Source organism: Dermacentor variabilis, chromosome 9, assembly GCF_050947875.1.
Source record: "Dermacentor variabilis isolate Ectoservices chromosome 9, ASM5094787v1, whole genome shotgun sequence".
NCBI lineage: Eukaryota > Metazoa > Arthropoda > Arachnida > Ixodida > Ixodidae > Dermacentor > Dermacentor variabilis.
This window is the reverse complement of record NC_134576.1, coordinates 138,243,394-138,256,268: the sequence shown is the minus strand read 5'-3', so window position 1 is coordinate 138,256,268 and position 12,875 is coordinate 138,243,394. Positions and strand designations below refer to the sequence as shown.

Sequence of the window (12,875 nt, the reverse complement as noted above, 5' to 3'; positions counted from 1 at the left end):
AACAGGGGTATTGAGTAGAGGTCACACTCATTCACTCACAGACAGACCTCAATGTCGCCGCACAAGGTTGGTGTGGGAAGTAGAAGTAAGAGAACGAAACGCTATAACTGTCTTTCGAGTCACTGCAGCGGCGCTGCACCAGGTAAGGGGAAATATAGGGCAATAGTGGAGGCGGGAGAAGGACAGCCAGGCGCAATCACTGCCAGAGGCGACAAATGCCACTGAGGAACGCGCCCCGCAAACGGGGAAGCGAGAGACACGGCTGAGAGCTGAACAGCCACGGGACGCGGAGACGGAGGAGGGGAGGGCCGTTGATCACGCGCGAGTCGGTAAGGAGCGCCCGCCGTCGGCACCAGGGCAGTGCCGCGATAGCGGGAGAAGGGACCGCGAGGGCGGAGTCGACGGTAGCGGTGAGACTAGCGGTGAGAGAGACGGTAGCGGTAACGGCGCGGCGCGGAAGAAGGGGGTGACAGGATAAGCGAGAACACGTGATCAGTCTCAGTAGGAGGAGCGAAGAGAGCAAGGCTCGCGCCGTGCGCCTGAGATGGCGCGCACCTAGAGCAGCGCGCGGATGATGACCTTGGTTACGGCGAGGCAGACGGGGACGCGAAACGCGGGAGCGGGTGCCAAAGAGCTGCAGTCTAAAAACAAGGAAAGCTCAAAATGAATTTTGTACGTTAAAGAGAACATACATAATGCTGCTAGGAGGGTGCTCGTTAAAACAACAACAACAACAACAACATAATAATAATAATAATAATAATAATAATAATAATAATAATAATAATAATAATAATAATAATAATAATAATAATAATAATAATAATAATAATAATAATAATAAATCGACGCAATATCATCCTTACGCCATGCTATTTCTCTTTCACAGGGTGTTCTACGGAAGAAGCGGGGAATGTTTTGAAATATTGCGGGGGTCAAATGCGCGGATGACACTGTCGCTACGTTGTTCAACAGACATTGCACAAACACGAGGAGCAACGGGGAAATGGAAATACCTGGCAAAGGGGCTCAGCTGGAGCGACGGAATAGAATTGCACGACTGGTGTGACGCAGCTGACATGCGGCGACATCAACACGGCAGCGTAACCATTAGAAAGTTTCAATGCAACAACGGTTTACCCGGTAAAGAGGGAGTGAAAGCACTTACGTTCATGCTACCAGAGACATCAAGAACCAGCACAACCATCGGGTGCAGATGCCTGTCACGCTTAACCTCTGCGAAGACTGTCTGAATTGGATTGGTCACCTGTAGCGGCAACCTGTAGCGCAAGAGGCGGTCAAACAGTTAAGGTTAGGTGTGGGAGAAGAGCTCTGTTAAGCGCTACGCATTATTTAATTCCATGAAGGGGAATGTTCACACATCACACATAAGTTCACTATCAGTTCATACATCAAGGAAGTTAGAACATTTTGTTAATATTTATCTCAGGCCATGCAGAGTACATTTCCACAAAAAAACAACGAAATTTTAGTTGGTTAAAGCTTATAATCATCACAATCATTATTAATTAGCGATTTCTCTGATGAACTATTAACGAATTAAGATTTCTTCCGTCATATTAAAAACTCTACTATAAGCAAAGCGTTAAACTTCCCGCGATCCAAGCAGAATTTTGAGCCACCAGGCCCAGCGCAGAACATGAATGGTACGCTCGGCATTACAGAGTTAAATGGGAGGGAGCGTTTATGTCGGGGTAGAAAGTAAGAGGCGCCCGCTCAGATGCCCCGTGTGTCAACGGGAAGGGAAATAGGTCAAAAAGATGGTAGAATAAGCACACTCGCTCCAGAGATGTGAACCAGACAGAAAGGAGATGAATAAGAAAATATAAAGGTGGCATCATGTAAATGCAGCGAGACAAAAAAGCGCAAAAGGAAAACGAGAAAGAAGAATATAAACACAGCACAGTGCAGAGCCCCAAAATGGGGTCTCTATTGAGTGAACCACATCACGATCTGGTGCACCGGCGGTAGGGAAGGGCAAGTGGAAAGCGCCATGCAAGAGCTGGTAGACGTCACGGAGCAATACCTGCTACCTACCGGACTCAGATGCTCCCCGACCAAATCTGAGCTTCTGCTTTATAGAAAACAAAAAGGCGGCAGACCCAAGGGCTGGAAACCGGTCTCCGAAAGCGACATTCACCTGTTCACTCGGAGCGGTGACCCGATACCCAGAGTCGACACCATCAGAGTCCTGGGTATGTTCATCGAATCAGGTGGCGGCAATGGCACTGCATTGCGCAAGATCATTCCGGAGACCGACAATTCTTGTCGCCTCGTGCGAAGGGTCACGAATAGACATCGTGGCCTCAAGGAGCACAACCTGCTTCGGCTCATCAACGCCTTTGTGTTGTGTCCCTTTACCTACACGGTGGCCATGGACAACTGGTTCAGAGCCGAGCGGGAAAAGCTTAATTCCCTCATTAGAAAATTCGTCAAGAGAGCCCTCGGGTTGCCCGTCAGAACCCATACCGAGAACCTCCTTCGGCTTGGCATACAGAACAACATGGAGTAGATAGCCGAGGCTCAGGAACGGGCCCAGCTAACTCGGCTGTCCACCACGCCGGCCGGCAGGCGTATCCTCGAGGAGATCGGACTGGCACCCACCAAGAACTTGGCTGAAAACCCCCGAATCCCCAGAAAAATAGGGGAGAAGATCATGGTTGCCCCTTTGCCCCGCAACATTCATCCCGTTTACAACGCAGGTCGTCGCAAGGCAAGAGCATTGAATATACTGAAGCAAACAAGGACAAGATCGAAGCAAGCTTTGTGGACGCAGCTGCATACCGAGATCGGCAAGGCTTTTGCGGTTTCCGTCGTGGACACGCTGGGCAAAGTCATCAACTGTGCTTCCGTCAGGACGCCGAACCTCGAGGTGGCCGAGCAAGTGCCCATTGCACTCGCCGTGCAAGACGGTCGGAGAGAAAGGGTGTATAGTGATTCGAAAGTGACCGTAAGGACATTCCAGAAAGGCCGGGCAGGTAATTCAAATTCTAAAAGGCGCCAAACACGGCGACACCTCCATACACTCCATACTTTGGTTCCCTGCCCACGTCGGGGCGATTGAGGGGGTTCCTTTGAATCTCAACGAGTCGGCCCACGAAGCTGCGCGTGGCTTTACCGACCGCGCCGCCCTCGGATCGGGCGACTCTCCCCGGACACAGAGACGCTCCTATCACGCACAATGAATTTACTAAATTCTTTTACTTAGAGAGAAGGGTTTTCCCGCCGCCTCACTCCAAGCTTTGCCTCGTATGATCTGGGAGTGCGGGTCGCTGGGCCCGAAGTTCACCAAGGAAGAGTGGGACGCTCTCCTGCGAAGTCCCGTCTTTGATGACCAAATCGTGGCCGTCCAGCGCGCCCGCAATCGGGCTGGCAGACTATAGATCTGTCAGTACCGCCGTTGGATTAGCCGGGTGCACGTTTTATCGCGTTTTGCTGGACCCAAGTTTATTCACTCACTCACTCACTCACTCACTCACTCACTCACTCACTCACTCACTCACTCACTCACTCACTCACTCACTCACTCACTCACTCACTCACTCACTCACTCACTCACTCACTCACTCACTCACTCACTCACTCACTCACTCACTCACGTCACGAGGGTCAAAGTTATACAACAGATCCGTGAGGGCTACTCTGCGACATTTTGTAGGTTCCACGTGCGAAGCTACGTCGGTCGACTTGAGATCTGCCCTTGGCGACATCGACTTTTTGGCTACAGCACTGAAATTTCTACTAGCGACGGAAACCATGGACATGAACGACAAGCCTTTGTAGTAGTCTCGAGCCGGAAAAAGGTGCGGCCTCACTGGGTCACCGCGCTGTGCTCGGGAATGTCGAACCACGCGGACAACAGACCGGAAATTACTCGAGCATGCAAGTCCAGCCGCCAAATCACTCAAGCACCATTAAAAGTTCTTCGCAGACATTGTCCTTGTGCCAATTCATGATAAGTATTAGCAATGCGATTCCGTGGTAATGTGTTATTATTCTAGCCATATTCGCACTTAAAAAATTATCCGCGAGGTATATGAAGCACCACTTAGAATCTAGCCATACACATGTACACATCTTGATCCCCCTTGTGCAGTATAACACACATTGTCTTAAATCATGTTCTAAGTTAACTCGGGAGCCCTCTCATTATGTAAAGTATATATCCCTGATATAAAGTATAGGACTCATGTGGAAGTATATGGCATTCATTTAAACATATTCTTGCGTTGATCTTTAATAAAATCGAAACTCGATGCTACCCAAACTCAGAAAGTGATTTTAACACGAAAAACCCCTTCATTTTTTTTAAATTTTACTCAGAAACTTCAGCTTGCTGTCGTAGTTTATAGCCCATTAAGTTTGCCCGCATTTGACGTCCTGAATGTGGCGTTCGGTTTGGTGGTAATTTCCTTTTTTTTTTTTGTTACGGAATCACATAAGCGGCGTAAATATCAATTGGGAAAGTACAACGCAAAGCTTCTCTGTGTCCTTGTACTTATATTAGAGCTCCACCGGTAAACCTTCCTCATTGCCGTAGAAACTATAGAAGAGAGAACAACAGTGAAACGACCAAACTATAGCCACAGAAATGCTATGAAATTAGAAGGCTGAGCTTCAAATTTGGCTACGTGTACTGTAAAGCAAGAAATTGCACGACATTTTATGTCAGGATATGCCTTCAATGTTGAATGGAAGGAGTGACCGAAAAAAGAACACGCACGCACAAAAGAACGTAGCGCCAAGATTTGAAATGTGTGAATATACGCACTTTCTGAAGTCTTCATTCTGTCTTATCACATCCCATGCGGGCAAGCTTCTGCAAAACTTGTTTTGCTTGTTTGGTGCGTGTGAATTATGCTTGCGAGTTCTCTGGATGTTATCGCAAAAGTTAGTGACCTGCAAAAATAACAAAAGAACATGAAAGAGAAGGACGTCACAAAAGATATTATACGCCAGTTGGCAAACCATCGCTTGAGAGCGTCCCGCTTTTAGTACGCTCAGTTTAAGAAGCCGCCCAAGTGGAGTAATTTCAATAATTAAATAAGCCACGGGTGAAAATGTTCTATAACAGTTTCCTGACAACCGCACCGACAAAGCGAATTTTCTGTTTCATTGAAGTGAACGCAGAACTAAGGATTCACAATAGGTTGTTTTCTTTCTGTTAAACCATGCACACATGTTATTTCCATTCTGCTGAGAACACTATGCTCATACCCTGTTGTTTCTATACGTATGTGAAATTCCATCATCATCTTCCTCTTCTGCGATTTTTTTTTGTAATTGAAGAGAGCTTTTGGCCCGCGTCCATCTCACAGGATTGACTACTTCTTGCAAGCGAATTGTTATATCCTGTATTACTGATTTCATAACAGCATGCGCCAGAAGGCGCCGGTATCAAAGTTCGCCGTTATATCAAAACTCGGATTAATAGACCACGTGCAGCCTGTTACATTTGCAGTCGCTGCCTTTTGAAACGAAACCGCTAGGTTAACGAAATCCACACTGTGTATGGGATTCTTCCATCTGCTCTTGCTTCTGCCAGCTTCCGTCGACGAACTGAAAAACAGACTTACTTGATACCACGCGATGCACTTACATTGCTCAGGTAGGGCATAAACATCACAGACGATTCGACTGTGTCGTTCCTCGGCTGGAAGAGTCGAATCAAGCAGTCATGGCGGAATTGGCAGTCTTTATTTATCTTGCAGTCCTTGCCTGTCAGAGTTCTTGCCGTAAAACGAATTCTTTCCGAGCAGGAATTCAGTTTCACCTAGAGTGAAAAAAAATGCAAGCACTCAGCACGAGCGTACCTGCTCTTCCAACGTTTTTCACTGCGTACTCGTTGAGTGTAGCGTGTATGAAACCAGTACACCACTCCTATATAATAGTTTTACTACTGTTGGCCACTAATAATACACTTTATATCTTTTCAGCCGACAATGTCTCATAAAGTGGAAGAAAGACAATCGGCGTAGGAAGCTATATGGCTATAACTTTAAAGGTTGTTAGTTGCGCTGACATTGTCCTGATTTAAAGCGGATCCGATCCTCGCCTAAATTGGCTCCTTTTATTTATTAGGGCGATTTGCCACAAGGCATGTGTAGCGATAAAATTGAGCGAAAATAGGTATGAAATAACGGCCTGCAGCCCTGTGTGATGCAGGCACTGCAGCAAATGAATTCGCGCATTTATCGTCCGCTATCCGATGCGTATAGCCCTTAGAAGTGAGACTCAAGTTTGGTCTGTCTGAGCATTTTGTGCCTATATCCCGATTACTAAGCCACAGACAGAATATGGTGAGTTTCCTCCACAGACACAGGCTTCATTGTCAGTTGGCTTCATACGGTTCTTACGAAAATACGAGCCTCTTGATTTTTTTCGCTTGTTGTGTTCATTTGTTTTTATATTACCACTAATAATGTTTCCGGTCTTTTCATTGCACTATTACATAGCATAAAACAAACCTCGCTTTTATCTCGCGACATTTCCTCGGCTTTAAGATTGATTTCATTGCGAAGCTTCCTTGGCAAGAAGTTCTTTTACGGGAATTGGGACGTCCTTTTCTATATCTTATTGTGCAAGCTTATTTCTGATGAATGTCGATATAAAGTTCGGCCTCGTTGTGCGATACGTACACCAACTCTCGTTTTTCGACATCACAGAGGTCGGTCTAAAGAGGAGGGACACTCAGCACATGTGGAACTGTCAGTTAGCATGAGCGATTGATAGCTTGAAATCGGAGTAGTTGGCGAAGTTCTACCTTCTTTTTGCTAGCCAGAGGAAAGAGCTTGGACGATGACGAACTCAAAGGAATTGAATATTGCACTTTACCTGTTCAGCGCCGTTCCTTTGTGTTCGTTCTCGTCCGAGTTGTTTCCTCGCGCTAGCGCAATACATTATGAAGAGTAAATTAATGCTTCTACAGGGCCACAAATTTCTTCTTGATTTTTGAAAACCGTTCTTTTTCGTTTGCAACGTACACCAGATACCAGAACGGTAAAGGCGAGCAATACATTGCCGCCACTTTAAATTTCAAGCTAAGCGCACATGTCAGCGCTGCCAAACATCCAAAGAAGTAAAGTCAATATGTCTAGCTAGAGAGAATTTGCATACTGAAAACCATAGGCTCACCTTGTCCTTGTGACAGTAGGTCAGCGGGTTTCGGTCATCATCTCGGCTACCGTACTCGTCGAACACACCGTACCTGTAGTGGGCCCACTCGTGGACAAACACATACGCTGCGGAGCCGAAAAAAAAGTTATTGCGAAAATTAACCCGAGCGTTCAGAGAGTGACACTGGACATCTCAGTTTGCTGGAAGCAAATGGTTCGTATTACCAAGGCAACTGAGCCAAACCTGTATGGCTAGCAGGCACACGCTGTTCACATTCCCACACAAACGAGAATGCCACGAACAGTGCTCAGGTTCACTGCAGCAGACGACAGCCACACTTGGCGGCAGACGACGCAGCTACAAAACAAGGCGTGCATGATGGCGATTCCAGAATCGCAAGCAGCACGCTGCGATTACTGTCCCAGTGGTGTTATTCGTATTTAATAACTGCGAAAACTCTCTAGAAGTGCAGCCGTGCGCTGCAAACACTATAGTTCCACGTACACTGCGCGCAGAAGTGTACTGCGGTTTGGTTCAGCCCGAGTCAGGGTTCGTTCTCACCTCCAGCGAGATGTGATGGCAGTGCTTTTTATAGTTCTGGTATAAAAAAAAACATGTATATTGCGAGTTGGGCTCGATGCGCGCGTTCTCGATCTATAGTTCTTTTCCTGACACCTTTCTTTAGCTGCACCATCATTTCATATATTCTTCTACAATGCAATATTGATCAGGAATAGAACTGAGCTGTTGATCCTGAAGATCACTGTTTTAATGTTTACGAAAGCACATTTATGTTATTGAGACTGGTATAAAAAGCATTACTCGCACTGCATACGGAGCCTTGCCCAGAGAGCTAAAGAAATTGCCAGGAATTGGTGGTTGCGCTGCAGATATTCAGTCTCGGAATGAGGCTGTTCTTGTCGTGCCCTCATCATTCACTTTCATAAATGCGTCGTAAGCATTCCCGAGCAACGTTTCCTCGCTTAAGTGACCTGGGCCGGTATTTTGTAGCGATGCCTTTTCCTATTCTATGCTTTTTCAGGCTTTTCACGCTTGGCCAGTGGTCAGAGTGACGGTCTGCCCACATTATCAGCGGGATCAGGCGGCGGTGTGTGCTGGATGATAAGAATAGCATAGAAAAAGGCTTAAGGCATCGCTACAAAATAGCGGCCCTGTAGCCAGCTTTCAAATTGGCTGTCGCCAGAATTTCGAGCATAGGCAAGGTGACAGCGCACGGCATTCCGAGCGCGACTCCTGCAAGTTTACATTTTCACACATTTGGAAATTCCGCGGCGACTTGCCTGGATTTGTATACTTCGCCGTGGTGGATGCGTTCAGTTCGGCGAGGAATTCAGAGGAGAGCTGGATGAATTCGCCACGGTGACCACACGGTTTCACCTGCTTCGTGAAAGGATGCTTTGCTCGGGTCGACGAAGACAGGCTGACGCGCACGTCACTCCTGTGGAAAGTGTTCCAAGGGATTTTCCAGGCATTCTTTCTCTCTGGCCACGTGTGCGGGATGTCGATGACCACGCGCTTGAAGTACACCCTCCCACCCGTAGCTCGGTGTAGGAACTCGGACGAGGATTGAAGCAAGGCCTGCGTAATGCGTCGCACGTGATAGCGCACGGCGTGCAGACGCATAAGCAACGTTGACGTGTACGTGTCAGAGGTGCGTTGCATTTTCGTGTAGTCGGGGTACAATAAAACATTGCACTGAAGCTTCAGCTCGAAGGGGAACTTTGATGTTGCCAATGAGGTACATGTTCAAGGGCGAAATGTTGTTCTTGGGGCAATCTATTTAAGTGGAGGACGCTCTATACGGTGGCATACTGCAGACCGGTATATAATGCAGCAATTTCGCTCGCTTGACCCACCGCCGCAGCCCGGTGCCTATGGCGTTGCGCTAGTGAGCTCGAGGTCAGGGAATCGATCCCGGCCGTGGTGGCCGTATTTCGACGGTGGCAAAAAAAAACAAAAAACAGAAAAAAGAACCACTATTGTTCTTAGATTTAGGCGCATGTTCAAGAACTCCAGGTGTGGTCAAAATTAATTCGGACTCGCCTATTACGGCATGATTCATAATCAAATCGTGGTTTCGGCACGGAGAACACCAGAATTTCATATATATATATATATATATATATATATATATATATATATATATATATATATATATATATATAGTACGTGCTCACGCAGATTAATGTTTTCATTTGTCCTTACGTCCGTTTGCTTTTGTTGTGAGAACAGGGAGGTCCAAATTTGCTGCTTAAATTTGCTGAAATGTTGCATTTCGGCACTCTCCCTCGAAAATTGAAGGCTTAAGTAGGAAAGGCGGCCTCTAGTCCCAAAAGAAGACTTGTGCCGGAGCGGTTCTTAATTACAGGCACTGACCAATCGTGACAGCAAGTGTAATATTAAGAGATCACTAAAAAGCGATACTAGCTTCAGCTAGATTAGAAAATTGCGCTCCTACAATATCAAAGCGGTAACGCTTACAGTCATAGGAGGCCTGAACAAAAAAAAAAAAAGAAGACGATAAGGGGGGGGAGGGACATCAAAAGACGGTATTGACGATGTGCTAAAGTTCCCACACCAGCGTTTCGTGACGCAACAGATTTCGACAGCATGCGGCGGGTCTATAGTTCGTTGTTTATTGGTAAACGACAACACATAATATAAAGGAACTGCAGACACAACGTGGTAAGCTTGGGAAACTTTTCCTGCGTGAAAAACGTCCCAAACATGAGAAAACACTTTTAAATACGGAGGATGTCGCTTCCGCTCCCACCGGCGGCGAGCGTTTTCCTTTTTTTTTCGACCACTTTGCTTTCCCCTTACCTCATCACTTCTGCAAATAAAGTAGCCAATATGTTCGCTATGCTTTTCTTGGCTCCATTACCTGTTGGTTTCGTACGGTTGTGACTAAGAAAATAACGGCCACAATGTTCCCTTTCTTCTCGCTTATTTCAAATTTGCGATGCTAAAGTGATGTTTCAGTGCTGAAAGCATGGCACGAAATCTAAAATAGGAAAGCTAGGCCGCCATGTTCACCGGTCACCAAATGAAGGAATATAATTAGCAAGGAGCACCAATCATAAGTGATTTAGTGTCGCTATGCAGCGTTCCGTTAGGGAAGACCATCGGCTAATCGCAAAGAGTTCTCGCGAAAAAAAAAAAAAAACACTTTTCAGAACGAAAGGGACTACAGTCAGAGGCCCCCTCACTATAGCAGCAACGGCGCTCCCAAACGAGTCCGTTTGTCGCAAAGTCACCAAAAGGAAGGCTGGACGCGCTGTGGGTATACTTGATTACGTTATCACTATTAACCCAGAGAAAAAAGAAGACACGGTGTATCGTTAAGTATCATCCCTCTTGCAAGCACCGTATGTCGGCCTGAACATAGCGCGTAATTTACGAAGCTTAATACTGCGATAAAAAGCTAAAGAAAAATGACAAGCCGAAACACCAGCAAAATGTAGCATGCGCTGCTTGCCTTGATGTTTTCGATAATAGACTCGTTGTAAGGGACATCTTTGTCGATGGCGACGACAAGATTCGTGTAGCCGCCGTCCGAGGTGTCTATCTCCACCGCGGTCGCCGCCCTCAAGACACAGAAGAGGCAGACGACTGCTGCTAACGTGCTAGGCATAGCGGGAAAAGGACGCTGTACAGCCTTAACTGAGGATATCGCCGGGAAAATCCACCGGTGAAGTGAACTGTGGAAGACGGGACCACACTGACTGCAGCAGCCTACGAGTGGGCTGCTGAGTGGAGTGCTCGAAATGCCGTAGTTTGGGTGAGGGTTGTATAGTACTGAGGTCGCGCTGCGTGTCCTGTTGGCTTGTAGTCAGTCACTGTTTATTACTCGCGCGTAGCTCCCCTCGGTTGGGTTTGGAGCTGCCGCCGGATGTCCATGTGTAAGTTGGAAAAGCCAATGCGAACGGTGAGAGAGGATACACCTCTGCTGTAACAACGGGAAGGGTTCAGGCTTTTCAGTCTCTTTTTGCAGTACATTGTGCTTACAGTATGTACTTGTACCAGTTTCCAGTGTTATAGATGCAAGCGAAGTACTCTTGCTATAACATTTTCTTTTGTTATAAGAAATGTGTCTTTACGTGTATTTCTATGGATACAACACCTCGATTCGTTTTTGCGTTTTACACTGAATTTTAAGTCTTTCGGTCACATTCTGCACCACCCCGTATTTCAGGGTCGCCAATCTGAAGGTGTATTTAGTGGGTGCTCCTTGGCGGTTAAAACTACAATTTGCACCAAGGTGGAGGAGCTTCTGCGCTAGGCATTTTCTTTGAAAAATAAAAGTGTTTTTGCAATAACGGTTAGCATTAAACAGACTGGTGACAGAAAAGTGTGCACATTGTCTTAGACAAACACCGAAACTTGCGGTGAGAAGAAAAAGAGGGGAAGTTATGTGACAGAGCTCATGCTTGCACTTTGACTAGAATGCGCATATTCCGCCATGTACTAGAATGCGCATATTTTATCAGCAGATATGCGCTTGTGCAACGATGGGACCTCCGTTTTACGATATATTTTCCAGCAAGGGCAGGGAATTCCAGATCTGTAGGAGGCAAGAAGAATTGCAGCCAAGTCTAGGCCAAATTTTAGTTGCATTATACTTTGGACTATTTATTCGTAACCGAAACCCCCAATAATGTTTTGTAACATCGCAAAATAAAAAAAATAAGAAGGGGCCACCGTGATGCTCACATACGAATGTTCGAACATCTAAAGTGCTCGTAACTACAAATGCAGAATGAAAAAAAATGTTGCCGTGCGGGAGGTGTGCGCGTCTGCGTATTCTGATGTATTGATGGCTGTTTTTTGCGCAAAATTTATCACTGTCATCTCTGTAGACAAACGTGAGAGTGACGAGTATCTTGAATTAAGGTAGTTGCTCACAAACATAGCGTAGGCACTTGACGGCATTTCCGCCCAGTTCCCGACTATTCCGCTCAGTTTTGGCAAGAAGTACATTGAACATACGGGACAATATTTTGACGATCGGGCTCGGCAGCACATATTAAATAAATAAATAAATAAATAAATAAATAAATAAATAAATAAATAAATAAATAAATGTTAATAGTGGATGCGCTACTCTAATGGTAACGCATTGCAAAAAAAAAAAAAAAAAATGTGGCTGCTTCTGATTTCCTGCAACACTGAGTACATGTGGAGAGGATTAGACAGAACGTAGAGGAAAGTTATGAGGCCTATCGCATCAAACGTAAGGAGGTCGGTATGGCATCCTTGCCTTCTGCCACACACACACACAAAGTAATTGCTGTTTCTAGAGGACTCTTTCTATCCAAGTTGATTACGTATAGGTACGAGTGTCAGTCTTAACCTTTCTGGTGCTTTTGTATGTCGTAGCGATTATGTTCACTATACAAACAAGACACGCATATCGATAAGTGCGCGTCCTCAAATAAACATCAGCTATGTTGCGTTTGTTTGGACCCAATATTTAGCGCTGTAAAGTGCATTCGCTGTGACAATGACGACGTGCTTCTAACACGCAACAATGCAAACTACTTCAGAAACGTGCGTACAAGTACACTTCGCGAGTCTGCAAGTGTTTACTCCAACCCGATACCGCGCAAGAAATCGCACGAGACTTACTGCACATAATATGGTGCTTCTACCGACGCTACACCATCGAAGAACAAATTCATTTCCAGAGCAGTGATTGGTTAATGGCACATTTGCGT

General features: G+C 46.1%; 1 protein-coding gene across 1 annotated transcript; it reads right to left on the bottom strand.

Moving 5' to 3' along the window:
- Positions 1–4,648: 4,648 nt before the first annotated feature.
- On the bottom strand, positions 4,649–10,792 carry LOC142558562 (calcium-activated chloride channel regulator 1-like). The gene is made up of 5 exons (XM_075670696.1): positions 10,637–10,792; positions 8,439–8,736; positions 7,156–7,262; positions 5,621–5,674; positions 4,649–4,657 (listed from the first exon to the last, which is right to left on the bottom strand). The coding sequence occupies exons 1-5, from the start codon at positions 10,790–10,792 to the stop codon at positions 4,649–4,651; spliced, it is 624 nt and encodes a 207-aa protein (XP_075526811.1).
- Between the last annotated feature and the right edge of the window lie 2,083 nt (positions 10,793–12,875).